Source organism: Triticum aestivum, chromosome 7B, assembly GCF_018294505.1.
Source record: "Triticum aestivum cultivar Chinese Spring chromosome 7B, IWGSC CS RefSeq v2.1, whole genome shotgun sequence".
Classification (NCBI taxonomy): Eukaryota; Viridiplantae; Streptophyta; class Magnoliopsida; order Poales; family Poaceae; genus Triticum; species Triticum aestivum.
This window is the reverse complement of record NC_057813.1, coordinates 572440110-572466645: the sequence shown is the minus strand read 5'-3', so window position 1 is coordinate 572466645 and position 26536 is coordinate 572440110. Positions and strand designations below refer to the sequence as shown.

General features: G+C 44.8%; 2 protein-coding genes across 2 annotated transcripts; one reads left to right on the top strand and one right to left on the bottom strand.

Moving 5' to 3' along the window:
- The first annotated feature begins 665 nt into the window (after window positions 1-665).
- LOC123155811 (L-lactate dehydrogenase B-like) lies at window positions 666-1739 on the top strand. The gene has a single exon (XM_044573942.1). The coding sequence runs from the start codon at window positions 666-668 to the stop codon at window positions 1737-1739; it is 1074 nt and encodes a 357-aa protein (XP_044429877.1).
- A 554-nt stretch (window positions 1740-2293) lies between these two features.
- LOC123156529 (lipid transfer protein EARLI 1) lies at window positions 2294-2801 on the bottom strand. Its single transcript, XM_044574651.1, has one exon. It carries the CDS (start codon window positions 2751-2753, stop codon window positions 2370-2372), a length of 384 nt encoding a protein of 127 aa, XP_044430586.1. The 5' UTR covers window positions 2754-2801; the 3' UTR covers window positions 2294-2369.
- Between the last annotated feature and the right edge of the window lie 23735 nt (window positions 2802-26536).

The window sequence follows — 26536 nt, the reverse complement described above, 5'->3', positions numbered from 1 at the left end:
CGCAAAAATGAATAAAAATGGATGTATCTAGAACTAACATATGTCTAGATACATCCATTTCTCCGACAAGTATTTCCGGACGGAGGGAGTACTTGTTTAAAAGGTTGTCAACTGCCAAACAAATAAATGAAACAGAAAGCAGGCCCCAAGTATTGACTCATAAATTCACCTATTTTCCTGTGGTCAGCAAAAGTCTACCCACTATCGGTTCAGTTTGCGTCGACTTTCCTTCGCTTGAAAGCCAAAACTAGTTGCATGGATAAGCAGATCTCCAATTTTCTGATACTCTCTCTGCCCTCCTCAACTATCTCAAGCCACTCAACTCTCTTTATCCATGCTCCAACGAACGAACCGTGGACCAAAACCAGCAGGAACTTCTCTGGTATTGTAAAGTCGCATCCTTTATTTCCGTCAACATAGACTTCGATTTCTTTTTTTGTTCGCTTTCCAGAAAGACAAAAAGAAGACGTTGAAAAACAGATAAACTTATGTGGTTATGATCTATAGAGAGATACTTTTTGCCAACTACTGTGGTAGTACAAGTAGCGTGGTAGTATAAGTAGGAGAGCCCTGAGCTACGTAGCATGCATTGCATCCGATGTTCCAAGCACAACTGAGGAAGCACGATATCAACACAGCCCGATCGATTTGACACCATGAGCCTGATGAAGAAGGAGGCGTCCTCGCTGTCCGAGCTCGGCTTCGACGCCGACACCGGTGCTGGCTTCTTCCGCCAGGTTCCATCGTCCGGCCACGATGGGGAAATGACCCCGCCGCAGCCGTGTGAGCGGCTCACCAAGGTCTCCGTTATCGGCGCCGGCAACGTGGGCATGGCCATCGCGCAGACCATCCTCACGCAGGGCCTCGCCGACGAGATCACGCTCGTGGACGCCGAGGCCGACAGAGTCCGCGGCGAGATGCTGGACCTGCAGCACGCCGCGGCGTTCCTCCCGCGCGTCCGCATCGTCGCCGGCACCGACGTGCTTGAGCTCACCAGAGGGTCCGACCTAGCCATCATCACGGTGCCCAGGGAGACGACGGCGGCGTCGAGGATGGACCAGCTGAGGAGGAACGTGGGGCTGCTGAGGGAGGTCGTGCCGGCGGTGGCGGAGGGGTCGCCGGAGTCGCTTCTGCTGGTGGTGTCGAACCCGGTGGACGTGCTGACGTACGCGGCGTGGAAGCTGTCGGGGTTCCCGTCGAGCCGCGTGATCGGCTCCGGCACGGACCTCGACTCCGCCAGGCTGCGGTGCCTCCTGGCCGAGCACCTCGGCGTGGGCGCGCAGGACGTGCAGGCGTACATGGTCGGCGAGCACGGAGACGGCGCGCTGGCGCTGTGGTCGAGCGTCCGCGTCGGCGGCATGCCGGTGATGAGCTACCTCCAGAAGACCCACTCGTCGTTCGATGCAAAGGCTTTGGAGGGGATCCGGCGGGCGGTGGTGGGCGGCGCGCGAGAGGTGATCGGGCTCAAGGGGTACACGTCGTGGGCCATCGGCTACTCGGTGGCCAGCCTGGCCAGGTCGCTCCTCCGCGACCAGCGGCGCGTCCACCCGGTGTCGGTGCTCGCCAAGGGGTTCGTCCCCGGCGATGCCCACGAGGTCTTCCTTAGCCTCCCGGCCAGGCTCGGGCGCCGCGGCGTGCTCGGGGTCGCCGCGGAGCTGGAGCTCACCGGCGACGAAGAAACGACGCTCCGCCGGTCCGCCGAGACGCTCTGGGGCTACTGTCTGGCGCTCGGCCTATAATTGAACGTGCATGCTTACATCGATTGCGAATAAACAGACCGTGACCATACATATGCAAGATACAGTGCTTTTTTATTGGAGGAAAATGTCGCTTTTACAACGCAAGACACGTTTTACGTACGACTAGTAACGGCAATGCTACATGTACAAACGATTTACAGGCTTTTACAGGATGGTTAATCTTGATTGGTCAATAGGTAAGCGGGGCGGTCATATCCCTGAAAATCAGGGGGGGAGAGGTTTATGATTGGTTGTTAGATGGAAGGAGCGTGTAAAAGCGTGTAAGTATTTTTACACGCTTTTACACGCTCCTTCCATCTAACAACCAATCATAAACCTCTCCCCCCCTGATTTTCAGGGGGATGACCGCCCCGCTTACCTATTGACCACGCTTTTACACGCTCCTTCCATCTAACAACCAATCATAAACCTCTCCCCCCCTGATTTTCAGGGGATGACCGCCCCGCTTACCTATTGACCAATCAAGATTAACCATCCTGTAAAAGCCTGTAAATCGTTTGTACATGTAGCATTGCCGGACTAGTGATGTTGAAACCAAACGCACGACCTGACACGTACACGCACGTGTACACGCATGCATGCACGATGGCTGATGCCTGGATCGATCGATCATGCGCAGCGGAAGCCCTTGGGCACCTTGCAGCCGCAGTAGTTGAGCAGCAGCGTGAGGTCGACGTCGACGTCGAGGTTGATACCGAGGACGTTGGCGTTGATGGCGAGGCAGACGCAGGCGGCGGCGTCCAGGTCCACCAGGCCGGAGATGAGGGAGCAGCACGGCTGCTTGGGCGGCGATTGCCCCAGCACCACGTGGATCAGCCCGTCCAGCACGTCCGCGCACACCGCCAGCTTCACGGCGTTCACGGGGCAATGGCCCGCCGGCGACGGGCACGGGTGGCCGTTGCACGCCTCCGCGGGCCGCACGCCCGCGCACAGGAGCACGGCCACGACCGCCACCATTGCCACGGCCATGCTGCTCGTCCTGGACGCCGCCATTGCTCGCTCTAGTTCGTGAGTGGGGTGATGTAGCTGTGCTAGCTCAAGTTTGCTTTAGCTTCGTGACTGTGTGAGTATATGGAAGCGATCTGGAAAGTATTTATAGGGGATCAAAACTGTGTGGCCGGGGCAGTATGGTCATCGGATCTGATACTGGTCGATTGGCTTGTTTCTGGAAGCTAGCTAGCTCAGGGCAATCGATCAATGATTTGCATACTGAAGTGACAGGTTCTACGATCGAGCTAGGACGACAAAGGATATATTGACTCAAAAAGTGTCGATTTGCGCAAATTGCATGTATAAATTCTTGTAATCAGCCGGCCATCCCAGGAGCTCCAGCTGACTAGTTGCAGCAAAACAACTTCACAGAACAAACATACAAACACCCGTGAACCATCAGCCGGCCGATGTCAAAATCAGATCACAAATACTAACGTAAGCAGATCTACAAAATTATCGATTGAAATTTCGTTAATACTTAGTTATAACATGATTTAAATACACCAACGCTATACTTACATTTTTCTAAAACCAGGCTAATCCCCTTTTCATTAGCGGTTTTGCTAATTCTCATCTAGATAAGATTTAATATGTCTTGTTTAAGGCCCCTCTCAATGCTTCATCTTGTACGGGTGCTAAGCCTGTCATGTAGGTAAAAAAATCTGATGTGGCAAGACAATTAAGAGAAGGGAGATGTGCTTGATGATCCTAGAAGGAACCAATGTCAAGCGCACGAACTTAAACAAAAATATTTAAATGAAACAAGCTCACCAATGCATGAGAGAGTTAAGCACCTGTGCATTGAGGACTATAGTTGCTAAATTATTTAATGCACTTAACACTTTGTTTAAGCACCTATGCCGTGGAACTGGAAGGAGTCTAAGTCTCAGTGTCTCAAGATAATTAAAGATGCTATAATTTTCGTGCAATGTTTGATCACAGATCGCACCGTTTCTCGGCGGGCTGTGCTTGTCTCGCCACGGGCCTGTGTTGCGGTTTCTGTTGACTTGTATCTGGGCCTGGCCGCATGGGTATGTGTGGGAGTGTGGTCCTTTTTTTTCACCATCCGCTCCCCACTGTCTCCTCTCACTCCCGCTCTCTAGTTCTCAAAAAAAAACTCCCCTTCTCTCTACCGATTTGTTTTGGGCGATGCTAGGCGCCGGCGTACCGGCCGAAGCGCCGGCGCACCGGCCGAAACGTTCGGCCGGTCTAGCCCTAGCCGTTCGATGCGAGGCGTGCGCGGTTGGATCTGGAGCAAAAAAGAAAAAACTCGCCCCCAGCTTCTTCTTCCTCGGCACGATCCCCTCGCTTGGGCTGCGCCGCGCCGCGTCTTCTATCCCTCGCCGCCCGTCCACACCCTCGCCGCCCGTCTCCGCCACCGCTTCCAACCCTCGCCGCCCGTCCCCGTCGCCGCTTCCAACCCTCGCCGCCCCGTCCCCATCGCCGCTTCCAACTATCATCTGCTGGTTGCAGCTTGCAGCGGCGACGCTTATAGCTCTCCCCGGTTATAGCTCCACCGCCGCCCCTCGCCGTTGATGCTCATGGCTGCAGGAAATTGCGTCGGCGACGGCCGCCAGCCAACCACTGTGATTGCGGCTCGGTGGCGACACGCGCAGGTTGAAGCATTTCGCACATATGATTGAAGCTTTCTCTACAACGGATGCAACTTTTCTGGTTATGCAGTGTATGTTTGTAGCTTTCTTTTTCAATGGTTGTAGCTTTTTTCATCTAGGGTCGAAGCTTTTCTATCAAATGGTTGCAGCTTTTTTCTTGTAAACAGCCTTGGTTAATGCTTTCTCTATCGTTTCGGGTTGAAGCTTTTTTATCAAGGGTTGTAGCATTTTATGTCGACGGTTGTAGCACTCCGCCATGGCAATGACTGCTTGTAGCTTTTGATGTATCTGGTTGAAGCTTTTTTCATCTACGGTCGAAGCTTTTCTATCAAATGGTTGCAGCTTTTTTCTTTGTAGCAGCCTTGGTTAATGCTTTCTCTATCGTTTCGGGTTGAAGCTTTTTCATCAAGGGTTGTAGCATTTTATGTCGACGGTTGTAGCACTCCGCCATGGCAATGACTGCTTGCAGCTTTTGATGTATCTGGTTGAAGCTTTTTTCATCTTGGTTTGAAGCATTTTGGTTAAACGGTTGTAGCATGAGGGCGTGCGGCAGGTTCTGCAATGCCTCCGCCATGTCTGCAGCGCGAGCGCCGCCGTCCTCGCAGCTCGCCGTTCACCATGCTCGCCATCCATGATGGCAGCTCTCCTGGGCACGGGTTGCAGCAGGCCACGACGCGGTTCCAGCTTCCGCCGGGGCCGGCGAGCGAGGACGGCGAACGGCGACGGGGACGGCCGGCGCGGGTGGCCACCGGCGATGAGGACGGCCGGCGGGGGCGGCGAACGGCGACGGCCAACTGAGATAGAGACCGGCGAGATGAAATAAAGAGAGAGGAAGCAGCGCAGCCGCGTGGGGCGTTAAATGGCGAGCAATTTGTGGGCCGATGAAAAGGGGATCGCACAGGTCGCGCGCGACCGGCCGAGTGGTTCGGCCGGTGCGCCGGCCCCAATCGTTTCCCATTTGTTTTTGTCCGTTCTTGTTTGGGTTCTTTTTTTTTATTTTTTTTTAAATTTAACTTTTTGTCGATGTCCAGTGGGGAACGCAAAATAATCGTCAAAATACGGGTCGGCGAGGAAAATCCCGCCCGAACCGCAAACGCATCCGGCCCGTAAATATTTTTAGGGGCACCGCAAAATGTCGACCCCAACCCGCGAATACGCGGGTCCCCCCAGCCCGTCGGCGCCCTGTATATAGCGAGAGCGGTTGGTGATACATCTCCAACGTATCTATATTTTTTTATTGTTCCATGCTATTATATTATCTATTTTGAATGTTTTATATGTATTAATATGCTACTTTATATTATTTTGGAGAGACTAACCTATTAACATACAGCCCAGTGCCAGTTTTTGTTTTTCCTTATTTTTGAGCTTCGCGGAGAAGGAATACCAAATGGAGTCCAAACGAAATAAAACTTTCGCGGTGATTTTTCTTGGACAAGAAGACACCCCGGAGACTTGGAGTTCAAGAGCCACGAGGCAGCGACACGGGGGAGGGCGCGCCCCCTGCCTTGTGGCCCCACGTGACTCTACCGACCTACTCCTTCTTCCAATATATTCACATATATCCCCAAACCACTAGAAGCATCCACGAAAATACTTTTCCGCCGCTGCAACATTCTGTTCCCGTGAGATCCCATCTAGGGGCCTTTTCCGGCATCCTGCCGGAGAGGGATTCGATCACGGAGGGCTTCTACATCAACTCTATTGACCTTCCGATGAAGCGTGAGTAGTTTACCTCAGACCTACGGGTCCATAGCTAGTAGCTAGATGACTTCTTCTCTCTCTTTGATTCTCAATACCATGTTCTCCTCGATGTTCTTGGAGATCTATCCGATGTAATCTTCTTTTGCGGTGGGTTTGTCGAGATCGGATGAATTGTGGATTTCTGATAAGTTTATCTATAAATATTATTTGAATCTTCTCTGAATTCTTATATGCATGATTTGATATCTTTGTAATTATCAGTTTAGTTTGGCCAACTAGATTGGTTTTTCTTGCAATGAGAGAAGTGCTTAGCTTTAGCTTCAATCTTGCGGTGTCCTTTCCCAGTGACAGTAGGGGCAGCAAGGCACATATAATATTGTTGCCATCGAGGATGAAACAATGGGGGTTTACATCGTACACTACTTGAATCAGGGATTTTGCCGTCTGCCAGTTCAGAACTGGCAGACGACAAAGAAGGTCTTTGCCATCTGTCATTTATTTGCCGTTTGCTGGCAGACAGCAAAGAATCTTTGCCATCTGCCAACGGACAGCAAAGAGGTGTTGGTAGGGTCCACTGGATGCTAGTACACTGCAATGGTCCACCCCCTTATTTGCCGTCTGCTGGCAGACGACAAAGATTCTTTGTCATCTGCTGGCAGACGGCAAAGAGGTGGGGCTATCTCTTTTTTTAGCGGGTAAAAAAAACTGTTGCCCCCACCTCCTCTATCTCTATCCCCTCTCTCTCCGCCCCACCCCCCTCTCTTTCTCCTGCTCTTCTCTCCCTCTCCCTCGCGCGAGAAGCTACGGCGGCCAATTCCGGCGAGCTCCGGCGGGATTCAACGGCGCCCAGCACACCCATGTGACCCCCTCGCCCCGCTCCTCCGTCCCCTTTGACCAGATCCGACGTGCGCGTCCTCCTGTGACCACGCGTGACCCTTCCCTATGGCTAGGGTTTCGGGCACCATGTCACCGGTGTGGCCCTCTATTACTTTCTCTCGACAAGCTCTATCGATTCCTCCACATCGGTCTGCTTTTCCCCGCCTCTTGTGGTCGTCCCCTTCGGTTTCTCCCTGTTAGGATTTTGGTGCTGATGGTGGTTCAACCGTGGTGCTCCAATGATGGTCCAGTCGCCGTGAGGATCCTCCATCAGTGCTGCATGTGTCGTGGCGCGGTGGTGCCCCTGTGTGGTGCCTCTGTGCTACTGTGCCCCTGGATGGTCGCATCCGCGCCCGTGCTCTTGCTGGCTCCGCCATTGTGGTGCTCTCTGGCGAGCTTCAGCGTGATGTGGTGGTGTTGGTTGTGCTGCTGGTCCCACCATAGTGATGGTGTGGATGCATCCTGCTTCGGCTACAACTCCTCTTGGTGAGCTTCTCCTTGCTCCCCTCCTCTAATCTCTCTAATGCATAGCTCTAGTGTTGGGAAACGTAGCATGCAATTTCAAAAAGTTCCCTACGCTCACAAAAGATCTATCTAGGAGATGCATAGCAACGAGAGGAGGAGAGTATGTCCACGTACCCTCGTAGACCGAAAGCGGAAGCATTTAACTTAACGCGGTTGATGTAGTCGAACGTCTTCTCGAATCAACTGATCAAGTACCGAATGTACGGCACCTCCGAGTTCTGCACACGTTCAGCTCGATGACGTCCCTCGATCTCTTGATCTAGTAGAGTGTCGATGGAGCCGATGAGTTTCGTCAGCACGACGGCGTGATGACGGTGTTGGTGATGTGATCCGCGCAGGGCTTCGCCTAAGCACTATGTTGATACTACCGGAGGAGTAAACGGTGGAGGGGGCACCACACACGGCTAAGAAAATGTTGTGCCTTTGGGGTGCCCCCTGCCCCGTATATAAAGGAGGGAGGAGGAGGCGGGCCACCAGGGGAGCGCGCCATGGGGGGAGAGTCCTACTAGGACTCCACTCCTAGCAGGATTTGCCCCCCCTTTTTTCCTTCTTTCCGGAGTAGAAAAGGGGGGAAGGGAGAGGGAGTAGGAGAGGGAAAGGGAGGGCGCCGCCCCCACCCCATCTCAAATTCGGATTGGTAAGGGGGGCGCGTGCCACCTCCTATGGCCAGCCCTCTCTTCTCCACTAAGGCCCATGTTGGCCCATTACTTATCCGAAACTTCCCGAAACCATTCCGTTGTCCGAATGTAACCTTCCAATATATCAATCTTTATCTCTCGACCATTTCGAGACTCCTTGTCATGTCCGTGATCTCATCCGGGACTCCGAACAACCTTCCTGCACCAAAACACATAACTCACATAATACCAATCGTCATCGAACGTTAAGCGTGCGGACCCTACGGGTTCGAGAACTATGTAGATATGACCAATACACCTCTCTAGTCAATAACCAATTACGAAACCTGGATGCTCATATTGATTCCCACATATTCTACAAAGATCTTTATCGGTCGAACCGTAATGTCAATATAGTTATTCCCTTTGTCATTGGTATGTTACTTGCCCGAGATTCGATCGTCGATATCTCCACACCTAGTTCAATCTCATTACCGACAAGTCTCTTTACTCATTCCATAGTGCATCATCCCGTAAATAACTCATTAGTCACATTGCTACAGGGCTTCATATGATGTGCAATACCGAGAGGGCCCAGAGATACCTCTCCTATACTCAGAGTGACAAATCCTAATCTCGATCTATGCCAACCCAACAAACACCTTCGGAGATACCTGTAGAGCATCTTTATGATCACCCAATTACGTTGTGACGTTTGATAGCACACAAGGCACTCCTCCGGTGTCTGGGAGTTGCATAATCTCATAGTCGGAGGAATATATATTTGACACGAAGAAAGCAGTAGCAATAAAACTGAACGATCATTATGCTAAGCTAACGGATGGGTCTTGTCCATCATATCATTCTACTAATGATGTGATCCCATTATCAAATGACAACTCGCGTCCATGGCTAGGAAACTTAACCATCTTTTGTTCAATGAGCTAGTCTAGTAGAGGCATACTAGGGACACATTGTTTTGTCTATGTATCCACACATGTATCAAGTTTCCGGTTAATACAATTCTAGCATGAATAATAAACATTTATCATGAATAGGGGAATATAAAATAACAACTTTATTATTGCCTCTAGGGCATATTTCCTTCACTTTCCTACTTGGCACTAGAGTCAATAATCTAGATTACATTGTAATGAATCTAACACCCATGGAGTCTTGGTGTTGATCATGTTTTGACCGTGGAAGAGGCTTAGTCAACGGGTCTGCAACATTCAGATCTGTATGTATTTTGCAAATCTCTATGTCTCCCTCCTTGATCAAATCTCGAATGGAGTTGAAGCGTCTCTTGATGTGTTTGGTCTTCTTGTGAAATCTGGATTCCTTCGCCAAGGCAATTGCTCATGTATTGTCACAAAAGATTTTCATTGGACCCGATGCACTAGGTATTACACCTAAATCGGATATGAACTCCTTCATCTAGACTCCTTTATTTGTTGCTTCTGAAGCAGCTATGTACTCCGCTTCACATGTAGATCCCGCCACAACGCTTTGCTTGGAGCTGCACCAACTAACAGCTCCACCATTCAATAAAAATACATATCCGGATTGTGACTTAGAGTCATCCAGATCAGTGTCAAAGCTAGCGTCGATGTAACCATTTACAGCAAGCTCTTTGTCACCTCCATAAACAAGAAACATATCCCTAGTCCTTTTCAGGTACTTCAAGATGTTCTTGACCGATGTCCAGTGATCCACTCCTAGATTACTTTGGTACCTCCCTGCTAAACTTATAGCAAGGCACACATCAGGTCTGGTACACAACATAGCATACATGATAGAACCTATGACTGAAGCATAGGGAATGACTTTCATTTTCTGTCTATCTTCTGCAGTGGTCAGGCATTGAGTCTGACTCAAATTCACACCTTGTAACACAGGCAAGAACCCTTTCTTTGACTGATCCATTTTGAACTTCTTCAAAACTTTATCAAGGTATGTGCTTTGTGAAAGTCCTATCAAGTGTCTTGATCTATCTCTATAGATCTTGATGCCCAATATATAAGCAGCTTCACCGAGGTCTTTCATTGAAAAACTCTTATTAGAGTATCCTTTTATGCTATCCAGAAATTCTACATCATTTCCAATCAACAATATGTCATCCACATATAATATTAGAAATGCTATAGAGCTCCCACTCACTTTCTTGTAAATACAAGCTTCTCCAAAAGTCTGTATAAAACCATATGCTTTGATCACCTCATCAAAGCGTATATTCCAACTATGAGATGCTTGCACCAGTCTATAAATGGATCACTGGAGCTTGCACACTTTTTTTAGCACCTTTAGGATCGACAAAACCTTCTGGTTGCCTCATATACAACTCTTATTTAAGAAATCCATTAAGAATGCAGTTTTGACATCCATTTGCCAGATTTCATAATCATAAAATGCGGCAATTGCTAACATTATTCGGATAGACTTAATCATTGCTACGGGTGAGAACGTCTCATTGTAGTCAACTCCTTGAACTTGTCGAAAACCCTTTGCAACAAGTCGAGCTTTATATACAGTAACATTACCATCATCGTCGGTCTTCTTCTTGAAGATCCGTTTATTCTCTATGGTCGCCTATCATCGGGCAGATCCACCAAACTTCACACTTTGTTCTCATACATGGATCCTATCTCAGATTTCATGGCCTCAAGTCATTTATCGGAATCTGGGCTCATCATAGCTTCTTCTTAGTTCGTAGGTTCATCATGGACAAGTAACATGACTTCCAGAACAGGATTACCGTACCACTCTGGTGTGGATCGTGATATGCTAGACCTACGAGGTTCTGTAGTAACTTGATATGAAGTTTCACGATCTCTATCATTAGCTTCCTCTCCAATTGGTGTAGGCATCATGGAAACAGATTTCTCGGATGAACTATCTTCCAAATTGAGAGCAGGTACAATTACCTCATCAAGTTCTACTTTCCTCCCATTCACTTCTTTTGAGAGAAATTCCTTCTCTAGGAAGGTTCTGTTCTTAGCAATAAAAATCTTGCCTTCGGACTTGTGGTAGAAGGTGTACCCAATTGTTTCCTTAGGGTATCCTATGAAGACACATTTCTCCGATTTAGCTTCTAGCTTATCGAGCTGAAGCCTTTTGACATAAGCATCGCATCCCCAAACTTTAAGAAACCACAGCTTATTTTTGCTACCAAACCGCAGTTCATACGGCGTCGTCTCAATGGATTTGGACGGTGCTCTGTTTAAAGTGAATGCAGCTGTCTCTAATGCATAACCCCAAAACTATAGTGGTAAATCGGTAAGAGACATCATAGATCGCACCATATCCAATAAAGTGCGATTACGATGTTCGGACACACCATTACGCTGTGGTGTTCTAGGTGGCGTGAGCTGTGAAACTATTCCACATTGTTTTAAATGAAGACCAAACTCGTAAATCAAATATTCTCCTCCACGATCAGATCGTAAAAACTTTATTTTCTTGTTACGATGATGCTCCACTTCACTCTAAAATTCATTGAACTTTTCAAATGTTTCAGATTTGTGTTTCATTAAGTAGATATACCCATATCTTCTCAAATCATATGTGAAGGTCAGAAAATAATGATACCCGCCACGAGCATCAACACTCATTGGACCACATACATTGGTATGTATTATTTCCAATAAGTCACTAGCTCATTCCATTGTTCTGGAGAATGGAGTTTTAGTCATCTTGCGCATATGGCACGGTTCGCAAGTATCAAATGATTCATAATCAAGTGATTCCAAAATTCCATCTTTATGGAGTTTCTTCATGCGCTTTACACCGATATGACCCAAACGGCGTTGCCAAGTTGCACCATCATTATCAACTTTGCATCTTTTGGCATCAATATTATGAATATGAGTATCATCACGATCAAGATTCAACAGAAATAGACCACTCTTCAAGGGTGCATGACCACAAAACATATTACACATATAAATAGAACAACCATTATTCTCTGATTTGAATGAATAACCGTCTCGCACTAAACAAGATCTAGATATAATGTTCATGCTCAACGTTAGCACCAAATAACAATTATTCAGGTCTAAAACTAATCCTGAAGGTAGATGTAGAGATAGCGTGCCGACGGCGATCACATCACCCTTGGAACCATTTCCGACGCGCATCGTCACCTCGTCCTTAGCCAATCTCCATTTAATCCATAGTCCGTGCTTCAAGTTACAAATATGAGAAACCGAACCGGTATCAAATACCCAGGCACTACTACGAGAATTAGTAAGGAACACATCAATAACATGTATATCAAATGTATCTTTGTTCACCTTGCCATCCTTCTTATCCGCCAAATACTTGGGGCAGCTCCGCTTCTAGTGACCAGTCCCTTTGCAGTACAAGCACTCAATTTCAGGCTTGGGTACAGACTTGGGTTTCTTCCCAGGAGTGACAACTTGCTTGTCAGTCTTTCTGAAGTTCCCTTTCTTTTTGCCGTTGCCCTTTTTCTTGAAACTAGTGGTCTTGTTAACCATCAACACTTGATGCTCCTTCTTGATTTCTACCTTCGCGGCCTTTAACTTCGCGAAGAGCTCGGGAATAGTCTTATTCATCCCTTGCACATTGTAGTTCATCATGAAGCCTTTGTAGCTTGCTGGCAGTGATTGAAGAACTCTGTCAATGACACAATCATCTGGAAGATTAACTCCCAGCTGATTCAAGTGAGTATGGTACCCAGCCATTCTAAGTATGTGCTCACTAACAGAACTATTTTCCTCCATCTTGCAGCTATAGAACTTGTTGGAGACTTCATATCTATCAACTCGGGAATTTGCTTGAAATATCAACTTCAACTCCTGGAACATCTCATATGGTCCATGATGTTCAAAATGTCTTTGAAGTCCCGATTCTAAGCCGTAAAGCATGGCACACTGAACTAACAAGTAGTCATCAACACGCGACTGCCAGGCATTCACAATGTATGAAGTTGCTGGGGTAGGTGGTACACCTAGCGATGCATCAAGGACATAATTCTTCTGTGCAACAATGATGATAATCCTCAAGTTATGGACCTAGTCCGTGTAGTTGCTGCCATCATCTTTCAACTTAGCTTTCTCTAGGAACGCCTTAAAATTCAAAGGAACGGCAGTATGGGCCATTGATCTACAACATAGATATGCAAAAAACTATCAGGACTAAGTTCATGATAAATTAAGTTCAATTAATCATATTACTTAAGAACTCCCACTTAGATAGACATCCCTCTAGTCATCTAAATGATACGTGATCTAAATTGACTAAACCATGTCCGATCATCACGTGAGATGGAGTAGTCTTCAATGGTGAACATCACTATGTTGATCATATCTACTATATGATTCACGTTCGACCTTTTCGTCTCTAGTGTTCTGAGGCCATATCTGTATATGCTAGGCTCGTCAAGTTTAATCCGAGTATTCTGCGTGTGCAAATCTAGCTTGCACCCGTTGTATTTGAACGTAGAGTTTATCACACCTGATCATCACGTGGTGTCTCAGCATGAAGAACTTTCGCAACGGCGCATACTCGGGGAGAACACTTATACCTTAAAATTTACTAAGGGATCATCTTATAATGCTACCGCCATACTAAGAAAAATAAGATGCATAAAAGATAAACATCACATGCAATCAAAATATGTGACATGATATGGCCATCATCATCTTGTGCTCATGATCTCCATCACCAAAGCAACGTCATGATCTCCATCGTCACCGGCTTGACACCTTGATCTCCATCGTAGCGTCGAGGTTGTGTCGCCAACTATTGCTTCTACGACTATTGCTACCGCTTAGTGATAAAGTAAAGCAATTACATGGCATTTGTATTTCATACAATAAAGCGACAACCATATGGCTCCTGCCAGTTGTCGATAACTTCTACAAAACATGATCATCTCATACAACAATCTTTATATCACATCATGTCTTGACCACATCACATCACAACATGCCCTGCAAAAACAAGTTAGACGTCCTCTACTTTGTTTGTTGCAAGTTTTACATGGCTTCCACGGGCTGCTAGCATGAACCGTACATACCTACGACACAAAAACCACAACGGTGATTTATCAAGTTTGCTGTTTTAACCTTCAAAAGGACAGGCCGCAGTCAAATTCGATTCAACTAAAGTTGGAGAAATAGACACCCGCCAACCACCTTTATGCAAAACTAGTTGCATGTCTGTCGGTGGAACCGGTCTCATGAACACGGTCATGTAAGGTTGGTCCGGGCCGCTTCATCCAACAATACTGCCGAATCAAAATAAGACATTGGTGGTAAGCAGTATGATGATCACCACCCACAACTCTTTGTGTTCTACTCGTGCATATCATCTATGCATAGACCTGGCTCGGATGCCACTATTGGGAAACGTAGCATGCAATTTCAAAAAGTTCCCTAAGCTCACAAAAGATCTATCTAGGAGATGCATAGCAATGAGAGGAGGAGAATATGTCCACGTACCCTCGTAGACCGAAAGCGGAAGTGTTTAACTTAACACAGTTGATGTAGTCGAACATCTTCTTGAATCAACCTATCAAGTACCGAATGTACGACACCTCTGAGTTATGCACATGTTCAGCTTGATGACGTCCCTCGATCTCTTGATCCAGCAGAGTGTCGATGGAGTCGATGAGTTCCGTCAGCACGACGGCGTGATGACGGTGTTGGTGATGTGATCCACGCAGGGCTTCGCCTAAGCACTACGATGATACTATCGGAGGAGTAAACGGTGGAAGGGGGCACCGCACACGGCTAAGACAATGTTGCACCTTTGGGGTGCCCCCTGCCCCCGTATATAAAGGAGGGGGAGGAGGCCGGTCACCAGGGGCGCGCACCATGGGGGGAGTCCTACTAAGACTCCGTTCCTAGTAGGATTCGCCCCCCCTTTTTTCCCTTCTTTCTAGAGTAGCAAAAGAGGAAAGAGAGAAGGAGTAGGAGAGGGAAAGGGGGGGGCGCCGCCCCCACCCCTTGTCCAATTTGGATTGGCAAGGGGGGGGGCACGTGCCACCTCCTATGGCCGGCCCTTTATTCTCCACTAAGGCCCATGTTGGCCCATTACTTTCCTTGGGGGTTTCGGTAACCTCCCAGTACTCCAAAACTTATTCAAAACTTCCCGAAACCATTCCGGTGTCCGAATGTAACCTTCCGATATATCAATCTTTATCTCTCAACCATTTCGAGACTCCTTTCATGTTCGTGATCTCATCCCGGACTCCGAACAACCTTCGGTCACCAAAACGCATAACTCATATACCAATCGTACGTTGAGCGTGCGGACCCTACGGGTTCGAGAACTATGTAGATATGACCGAGACACCTCTCTGGTCAATAACCAATAGCGGAACCTGGATGCTCATATTGGTTCCCACATGTTCGACGAAGATCTTTATCGGTCGAACCACAATGTCAATATAGTTATTCCCTTTGTCATTGGTATGTTACTTGCCCAAGATTCGATCGTCGGTATCTCCATACCTAGTTCAATATCGTTACCGGCAAGTCTCTTTACTCGTTCCATAGTGCATCATCCCGTAACTAACTCTTTAGTCACATTGCTTGCAAGGCTTCATATGATGTGCATTACCGAGAGGGCCCAGAGATACCTCTCGGATACTCAGAGTGACAAATCCTAATCTCGATCTATGCCAACCCAACAAACACCTTCGGATATACCTGTAGAGCATCTTTATAATCACCCAGTTACGTTGTGACGTTTGAGAGCACACAAGGCATTCCTCCAATGTTCGGGAGTTGCATAATCTCATAGTCGGAGGAATATATATTTGACACGAAGAAAGCAGTAGCAATAAAACTGAACGATCATTATGCTAAGCTAGCGGACATCATATCATTCTACTAATGATGTGATCCCGTTATGAAATGACAACTCATGTCCATGGCTAGGAAACTTAACCATCTTTCGATCAACGCTAGTCTAGTAGAGGCATACTAGGGACATGTTGTTTTGTCTATGTATCCACACATGTATCAAGTTTCCGGTTAATACAATTCTAGCATGAAGAATAAACATTTATCATGAATAAGGAAATATAAAATAACAACTTTATTATTGCCTCTAGGGTATATTTCCTTCATCTAGCTCTTGATCTTGTTGGATGTGAGGCTCTATTAGCTGTGCTTAGCTGCTGTAGATGAGCATCAACTTGTGTTGGAGCTCTTTGTGATGGATTCTTGCTGTGTCAGGGTTTTGGTCAGTGGCCATCTATGTGTATTTGTGAAGTATATATGCTCATGTACTGCTCTATTCTGTGTTGCTATTACTTGCAGTAGCAGTTTATAATGGTACTAGCCCCCTGTGCTTGTGGGTGTAGTGCCCTAATTGCAGAAAAATACCAGGCGTTGTGTTTTGCAAAAGCAGATAATCATTTGAGTGCTACCCTGCTATTTTTTCTATGCTATAGTTACTTTACTCATGAAGAGATACTCACTTGTTCTTAGTTGTTTTACTTCTAATACTAATATGAACTAATACTACTTGGTTTGGCTATTCCTATTGGTCTCTTTCTAATAGCCTATGAACAAAGGCTATACTTGGTTTTGGTTGTTACTTTCCTAGTTTTCTACTGATAAGACAAATACTACATCTGATTTGGGCAGTGATGCTGGTCTGAGCCCCCCTCTCTTAGGCTTAATTTACATGTGGCTATGCTTGTGCTGTGATGAACTAGCCCTGACACTTCCAGGCTGTCTAAGCACATAATCCCTCAACTATACCTTGAGGTCTTCTGTAGCTTGGTCTTGTGGATTCCGGTAAACCTGCTTCTTGTGGATATCCTGCTCCTCCTGGCTGCTTTACACTATCTCACAGATATCCTGTTTGATGTTTGGGACACCAAGTGTCTAACAAACCCTATTTTGCGGTTGGCTGCCCTATTTATACTGGCCTGAATGGTGTAACTAAGCTATGTGTGTGTGTGTGTGTTTGTGATGTCCTCACGGGTGGTGATACGTCTCCAACATATCTATAATTTTTTATTGTTCCATGCTATTATATTACCCCTTTTGGATGTTTATGGGCTTTATTTTACACATTTATATCATTTTTGGGACTAACCTACTAACCGGAGGCCCAACCCGTATTGTTTTTTTTTGCCTATTTCAGTATTTCAAAGAAAAGGAATATCAAACGGAGTCCAAACGGAATGAAACCTTCGGGAGCGTGATTTTTGGAACAGATGTGATCCAGAGGACTTGGAGTGCAAGCCAAGAAGCAGCCGAGGCGGCCACGAAATAGGAGGGCGCGCCCACCCCCTCTGGGCGCGCCCCCTGTCTTGTGGGCCCCTCGGGCGGCCACCGACGTACTTCTTCTTCCTATATAAGCCTATGTACCCCGAAAACATCCAAGGAGCCAACGAAACACAATTTCCACCACCATAACCTTCTGTATCCGTGAGATCCCATCTTGGAGCCTTCGCCGGTGCTCCACCGGAGGGGGAATCGACCACTGAGGGCTTCTACATCAACACCATAGCCCCTCCGATGAATTGTGAGTAGTTTACCACAGACCTTCAGGTCCATAGTTATTAGCTAGATGGCTTCTTCTCTCTTTTTGGATCTCAATGCAATGTTCTCCCCTCTCTTGTGGAGATCTATTCGATGTAAACTCTTTTTGCGGTGTGTTTGTCGAGATCCGGTGAATTGTGGGTTTATGCTCAAGTTTATCTATGAGAAATATTTGAATCTCCTCTGAATTCTTTTATGTATGATTGAGTTATCTTTGCAAGTCTCTTCGAATTATCAGTTTGGTTTGGCCTACTAGATTGATCTTTCTTGCCATGGGACAAGTGCTTAGCTTTGGGTTCAATCTTGCGGTGTCCCCGGTGACAGAAAGGGTTGCAAGGCACGTATTGTATTGTTGCCATCGAGGATAAAAAGATGGGGTTTATGTCATATTGCATGAGTTTATCCCTCTACATCATGTCATCTTGCTTAATGCGTTACTCTGTTCTTTATGAACTTAATACTCTAGATGCAGGCAGGAGTCGGTCGATGTGTGGAGTAATAGTAGTAGATGCAGGCAGGAGTCGGTCTACTTGTTGCAGACGTGATGCCTATATACATGATCATGCCTAGATAATCTCATACCTATTCGCTTTTCTATCAATTGCTCGACAGTAATTTGTTCACCCACTATAATACTTATGCTATCTTGAGAGAAGCCTCTAGTGAAACCTATGGCCCCCGGGTCTATCTTTTATCGTATTTGCTTTCAATCTACTTTTACTTGCATCTTTCCTTTTTGCATCTATACTATAAAATACCAAAAATATATTTATCTTATCATACTATCTCTATCAGATCTCACTTTCACAAGTGGTCGTGAAGGGATTGACAACCTCTTTATTGCATTGGTTGCAAGTTCTTTGTTTGTTTATGTAGGTGCGTGGGACTTTTGAGGAGCCTCCTACTGGATTGATACCTTGGTTCTCAAAAACTGTGGGAAATACTTACGCTACTATTGCTGCATCACCCTTTCCTCTTCAAGGAAAACCAACACAAGCTCAAGATGTAGCAAGAAGGATTTCTGGCGCAGTTGCCGGGGAGGTCTTCGCTCAAGTCAAGACATACCAAGTACCCATCACAAACCCATCCCCCTCGCATTTACATTATTTGCCATTTGCCTCTCGTTTTCCACTCCCCCACTTCACCCTCGCCGTTTTATTTGCCCTCTCTTTCCCAATCTCCTCCTCTCTCTTTTGCTTGCTTTCTTCTTCCTCGCTTTTGTTTGCCGTTATGTCTGAAATTGGGGAGATTATCGTCAATATGGACAATAATGATAACATGGAAAATTCTAAGGCTCCGGCTGAAGAACCCCCTATCTTGCATACTAAAAAGTTTCGTATCGGCAGTGGTAACATTATTGGAAAAGGTGTTATTCAAGATTTATTTTACTTGTGCCGGTGCTTTACCTTCCGTGGGTGGTTTCATTCTTCATAAAACTAGTAGTCTTGTGGATGCTATCGCTATGCTTGTAGTTGAACTTGAAAGACAATTTATGCATATGCATCCTTGCATACAAAGAATTTTTCTAGAATTTTCCAATATTGAGCATTCTTTTGTTAAGCGCGCTGTTACTATCTTTTTGGCTCATGAGTTTAGATTTATAATAAGAGAGGCCAAAGAAATCTTTGCGCACTATAGGGTGGACGCCGGTCATCCTCCCATAGAGGCGGTCCTCTTTGATCAAGAGGAAATTAGGCGTTTTCAATCTTCAAACTATGTCGCTTTCAATGAAAACCTTAGAAAAAAGGTTCCTACCAATGTCTTGCTTGATAGAATTTCCAAACTTAATAATGATTTTGCTCTTCGAAATAATGAGCTAGGATACTCTCTTGAGTATAGGCTCACGAGATTTTGCCAAAAGAATGCTTTTACTGACGAATTAGTTGTGCATTATGAAGGGCCAAAGGAGGAACCTGTTCCTCCTGAGATTGATCTTGGGGACTTTTGTCCCGCTAAATTTAGCCCTTTTGATTATTTTTGCTTGCCTCAAAGAAAACTTGCTGCCGAACGTAGAGAATATGAGATGAGTTTTCAAGATCTATCTTATTATTATGGCACTACTTAGATCTATCTTCGCTTTTATGCCTAGCTAGGGGCGTTAAACGATAGCGCTAGTCGGGAGGCAACCAAATTTTCTTTGTGTTCTTTGTTTTTGTTCCTGTTTAGTATAAATTTTGCATCTACTTTCTGTTTAGATGTGTTTTCATGCTTTAATTAGTGTTTGTGCCAAGTAGAACCTATAGGATAACCTATGATGATAGTTGATTTGATTCTGCTGAAAAACAGAAACTTTGTGCTCACGAGAAAAAATTCAATAAATCACAGAAACGAGATTTTGCATTGATTCTGTTTGCTGCTGATCAATAAACAAAATTTCCAGGACTTCCTATTTTGGTAGGAGTTTTAGAGTTCCACAAGTTTGAGTTAGTTACAGATTGCTACAGACTGTTCTGTTTTTCACAGATTCTGTTTTTCGTGTGTTGTTTTCTTATTTTGATGCATCTATGGATAGTATGTAATGGTATGAACCATAGAGAACTTGGAATGCAGTAGGTTTAACACCAAAATAAATAAAGAATGATTTCATTACAGTACCTTATGTGGTGTTTTTGTTTTCTTTCACTAACGGAGCTTATAATATTTCCTGTTGAGTTTTGTGTTGTGAAGTTTTCAAGTTTTGGGTAAAGCTTTTATGGACTATGGAATAAGGAGTGGCAAGAGCCTAAGCTTGGGGATGCCCAAGGCACCCCAAGATATTCAAGAATAGCCAAAAGCCTAAGCTTGGGGATGCCCCAGGAAGGCATCCCCTCTTTCATCTTCGTTCATTGGTAACTTTACTTGGAGCTATATTTTTATTCGCCACATGATATGTGTTTTGCTTGGAGCATCGTGTATTATATTAGTCTTTGCTTTTTATTTTACCACAATCATCCTTGCTGTACACACATTTTTGGAGAAGCCTATTTTATTGAATTTATTAGAATTTGCTATGTGCTTCACTTATATCTTTTGAGCTAGATAGTTTTTGCTCTAGTGCTTCACTTATATCTTTTAGAGCATGGTGGTGGCTTGATTTTATAGAAATTGATAGTCTCTCATGCTTCACTTATATTATTTTGAGAGTCTTTTAGAACAGCATGGTATTTGCTATGGTTATAAATTGGTCGTAGAATGGTAGGCATCCAAGTTGGGTATAATAAGAACTATCATAGGAAGTGAATTGGATGCTATGATCAATTTGATACTTGATAATTGTTTTGAGATATGGAGGTAGCGATATTAAAGTCATGCTAGTTGGGTGATTATGAATTTAAAGAATGTTTGTGTTGAAGTAAGCAAGTCCCGTAGCATGCACGTATGGTTAAAGTTGTGTAACAAATTTGAAACATGGAGTGTACCTGGCTTGTGCATCCTTATGAGTGGCGGTCGGGGATGAGCGGTGATCTTTTCCTACCAATCTATCCCTCTAGGAGCTGATATCTACTACACAACCTTCTTATTGTAGACGTTGTTGGGCCTGCAAGTGCACAGGTTTGTAGGACGGTAGCAAATTTCCCTCAAGTGGATGACCTAAGGTTTATCAATCCATGGGAGGCGTAGGATGATATGGTCTCTCTCAAACAACCCTGCAACCAAATAACAAAGAGTCTCTTGTGTCCCCAACACACCCAATACAATGGTAAATTGTATAGGTGCACTAGTTCGACGAAGAGATGGTGATACAAGTGCAATATGGATGGTAGATAAAGGTATTTGTAATCTGAAATAATAAAAACAGGAAGGTAACAAGTGGTAAAAGTGAGCGTAAACGGTATTGCAATGGTAGGAAACAAGGCCTAAGGTTCATACTTTCACTAGTGCAAGTTCTCTCAACAATAATAACATAGATAGATCATATAACAATCCCTCAACATGCAACAAAGAGTCACTCCAAAGACACTAATAGCGGAGAACAAACTAAGAGATTATGGTAGGGTACGAAACCACCTCAAAGTTATCCTTCCTGTTCTATCTATTAAAGAGTTCGTAGTAAAATAACACGAAGCTATTCTTTCCGCTCAATCCATAATAGAGTTCATACTAGAATAACACCTTAAGACACAAATCAACCAAAACCCTAATGTCACCTAGATACTCCATTGTCACCTCAAGTATCTGTGGGCATGATTATACGATATGCATCACACAATCTCAGATTCATCTATTCAACCAACACAAAGTAATTCAAAGAGTTCTCCAAAGTTTCTACCGGAGAGTCAAGACGAAAGCGTGTGCCAAACCCTATGCATAGGTTCATGGGCGGAACCCGCAAGTTGATCACCAAAACATACATCAAGTGGCACATGATATCCCATTGTAACCACATAATCACGGCAAGACATACATCAAGTGTTCTCAAATCATTAAAGACCCAATCCAATAATATAACTTCAAGAGGAAAACTCAATTCATCACAAGAGAGTAGAGGGGGAGAAACATCATAAGATCCAACTATAATAGCAAAGCTCGCGATACATCAAGATCGTGCCATAGAGAGAACACGAGAGAGAGAGAGAGAGAGAGAGAGAGATCAAACACATAGCTACTGGTATATACCCTCAGCCCCGAGGGTGAACTACTCCCTCCTCGTCATGGATAGCACCAGGATGATGAAGATGGCCACCGGTGATGGGTTCCCCCTCCGGCAGGGTGCCGGAACAGGCTCCCAAGAGGTTTTTGGTGGCTACAGAGGCTTGCGGCGGCGGAACTCCCGATCTATCTTCTCCGTGGATGTTTTAAGGTACGTGGGACTATATAGGTGAAAGAAGTTGATCGGGAGGTGCTCAAGGGGCCCACGAGACAGGGGGCGCACCCAGTAGGGGGAGGGGCACGCCCCCTATCTCCTGGCCTCCTCGAGGATCTTCTGACGTGAACTCCAAGTCTCTAGGATCATTTTCTTCCAAAAAATCACGCTGACGAAGGTTTCATTCCGTTTGGACTCCGTTTGATATTCCTTTTCTTCGAAATACTGAAACATGCAATAAAACAGCAATATGGGCTGGGCCTCCGGTTAATAGGTTAGTCCCAAAAGTAATATAAAGTGTATAATAAAGCCCATAATCATTCAAAACAGGTAATATAATAGCATGGAACAATCAAAAATTATAGATACGTTGGAGACGTATCAGGAGCATGCGCGTAGTGCTTGATTTTTGATGACTTCTAAAATTTTGCAATATGTATATGAGTTCTTTTGACTAAAGTTGAGTCCATGGATTATACGCACTTTTACCTTTCCACCATTGCTAGCCTCTTCGGTACTGTGCATTGCCCTTTCTCACCTTGAGAGTCGGTGCAAACTTCGCCGGTGCATCCAAACCCCGTGATATGATACGCTCTGTCACACATAAACCTCCTTATATCTTCCTCAAAACAGCCACCATACCTACCTATTATGGCATTTCCTTAGCCATTCCGAGATATATTGGCATGCAACTTTCCACCGTTTCGTTCATCATTATTATGACATACTTTACTTTTGTCATATTGCCATTGCATGATCATGTAGTTGACATCGTGTTTGTGGCAAAGCCACCATGCATAATTTTTCATACATGTCACTCTTGATTCATTGCACCATTCCGGTACACCGCCGGAGGCATTCATATAGAGTCATATCTTGTTCTAGTATCAAGTTGTAATTCATGTGTTGTAATCAATGAAAGTGTGATGATCATCATTATTAGAGCATTGTCCAAAAATAAAAAAATAAAAAAAGGCCAAAAAAAGAAAGGCCAAAGAAAAAAGGGAAAAAAGGAAAAAACAAAATAAATAAAAAGGGCAATGCTACTATCTCTTTTTCCACACTTGTGCTTCAAAGTAGCACCACGTTCTTCATGTAGTGAGTCTCATATATTGTGCTTCAAAGTAGCACCATGTTTTTCATATAGTGAGTCTCATATGTTGTCACTTTCATATACTAGTGGGAATTTTTCATTATAGAACTTGTCTTCTATATTCCTATGATGGGCTTCCTCAAATTCCCAAGGTCTTCGTGAGCAAGCAAGTTGGATGCACACCCACTAGTTTTCTTTTGTTGAGCATTCATTTATAGCTCTAGTGCATCCGTTGCATGGCAATCCCTACTCCTCATGTTGACATCAATTGATGGGCATCTCCATAGCCCGTTGATTATCCTCGTCAATGTGAGACTTTCTCCTTTTTTGTCTTCTCCACACAATCCCCATCATCATATTCTATTCCACCCATAGTGCTATATCCATGGTCACGCTCATGTATTGTGTGAAGGTTGAAAAAGTTTGAGATTATTTAAGTACGAAACAATTGCTTGGCTTGTCATCGGGGGTGTAGAATTTGGGAACATCTTTGTGTGACAAAAATGAAGCATAGCCTAACTATATGATTTCATAGGGCTGAACTTTCTTTAGCCATGTTATTTTGAGAAGACATGATTGCTTTGATTAGTATGCTTGAAGTGTTACTATTTCTTTTATCAATATGAACTTTTATTTTGAATCATTTGGATCTGAACATTCATGCCACAATAAAGAAAATTACATTGAGAATTATGCTAGGTAGCATTCCACATCAAAAATTCTGTTTTTATCATTTACCTACTCAAGGACGAGCAGGAATTAAGCTTGGGGATGCTTGATACGTCTCCAACGTTTCTATAATTTTTATTGTTCCATGCTATTATATTACCCCTTTTGGATGTTTATGGGCTTTATTTTACACATTTATATCATTTTTGGGACTAACCTACTAACCGGAGGCCCAACCCGTATTGCTGTTTTTTTTGCCTATTTCAGTATTTCGAAGAAAAGGAATATCAAACGGAGTCCAAACGGAATGAAACCTTCGGGAGCGTGATTTTTGGAACGGATGTGATCTAGAGGACTTGGAATGCAAGCCAAGAAGCAGACGAGGCAGCCACGAGATAGGAGGGCACGCCCACCCCCTCTGGGCGCGCCCCCATGTCTTGTGGGCCCCTCGGGCGGCCACCGACGTACTTCTTCTTCCTATATAAGCCTACGTACCCTAAAAACATCCAGGGAGCCAACGAAACACAATTTCCACCACCGTAACCTTCTGTATCTGCGAGATCCCATCTTGGAGCCTTCGCCGACGCTCCGCCGGAGGGGGAATCGACCACTGAGGGCTTCTACATCAACACCATAGCCCCTCCGATGAATTGTGAGTAGTTTACCACAGACCTTCGGGTCCATAGTTATTATCTAGATGGCTTCTTCTCTCTTTTTGGATCTCAATGCAATGTTCTCCCCCTCTCTTGTGGAGATCTATTCGATATAAACTCTTTTTGCGGTGTGTTTGTCGAGATCCGGTGAATTGTGGGTTTATGTTCAAGTTTATCTATGAGAAATATTTGAATCTCCTCTGAATTCTTTTATGTTTGATTGAGTTATCTTTGTAAGTCTCTTCGAATTATCAGTTTGGTTTGGCCTACTAGATTGATCTTTCTTGCCATGGGACAAGTGCTTAGCTTTGGGTTCAATCTTGCGGTGTCCCCAGTGACAGAAAGGGTTGCAAGGCACATATTGTATTGTTGCCATCGAGGATAAAAAGATGGGGTTTATATCATATTGCATGAGTTTATCCCTCTACATCATGTCATCTTGCTTAATGTGTTACTCTGTTCTTTATGAACTTAGTACTCTAGATGCAGGCAGGAGTCGGTCGATGTTTGGAGTAATAGTAGTAGGTGCAGGCAGGAGTCGATCTACTTGTTGCGGACGTGATGCCTATATACATGATCATGCCTAGATAATCTCCTAACTATTCTCTTTTCTATCAATTGCTCGACAGTAATTTGTTCACCCACCGTAATACTTATGCTATCTTGAGAGAAGCCTCTAGTGAAACCTATGGCCCCCGGGTCTATCTTTTATCGTATTTGCTTTGAATCTACTTTTATTTGCATCTTTACTTTTTGCATCTATAATATAAAATACCAAAAATATATTTATCTTATCATACTATCTCTATCAGATCTCACTTTCGCAAGTGGCCGTGAAGGGATTGACAACCCCTTTATTGCATTGGTTGCGAGTTCTTTGTTTGTTTGTGTAGGTGCGTGGGACTTTTGAGGAGCCTCCTACTGGATTGATACCTTGGTTCTCAAAAACTGAGGGAAATACTTATGCTACTATTGCTGCATCACCATTTCCTCTTCAAGGAAAACCAATGCAAGTTCAAGACATAGCAGGTGGCTTTGGTGATTGTGGTGTTAACATCAGCTGCTTGCTGTGTCAAGCTCTCCTTGATAATTATCTCTTCTAAGCTGTTGGTGGCTGGATGTGTTGGGACTTGTATGGTCGGGTGGTTGTGATGTATATCTCCTCCCGGGGCTTTGTTTTGGGCGTTGCACAGTGACATGTACCTATTGTCACTGAACAAAACTGATTATGGTGATGAAGTCTAATCCTTGGCTTTAATCACTAGTTTTTAGTTGGCTTAATTCATGGAGCTAGTACTGATAGTGGTCTTTGTGTTAGCATTTAACTTAATACTAATTGTGGTGGCTTCTTGATTGGGTCCTTGGCTGGTTCTCTCCTTTGGCTCTTTGGTATTGGTTTACTCTACTTGGCTTTCTAATTAAGATCACTTTGAAAATCAGGACCTTAACTAAGATTGTCTTGATCTCAAGTGCTGGCTCCTACAACATTGCATTTAACCAAGTGAAATGCTACATTTCTACTCCTAACCCATTCTCTCTTTATTAGTGTTTTTGTTATGCGGGTTGGAAGAAAAGAAGAAGATCCAGAGAAGACCTTAGTAATAAGATAGTTTTTAGGAAAATAGATATTTAGTTTTAGGTCATTTCTTGTAATTTCAGATATGGAGTGCTTGTCTTTAGTTTTTGTTTTGACTTTGTGAAACTTGCTACCTATTGGTAACAT

Bases quoted from the DNA above. Each gene is read 5' to 3' on its own strand.
- LOC123155811 (XM_044573942.1), top strand. From the start codon at position 666: ATGAAGAAGGAGGCGTCCTCGCTGTCCGAGCTCGGCTTCGACGCCGAC.
- LOC123156529 (XM_044574651.1), bottom strand. From the start codon at position 2,753: ATGGCGGCGTCCAGGACGAGCAGCATGGCCGTGGCAATGGTGGCGGTC.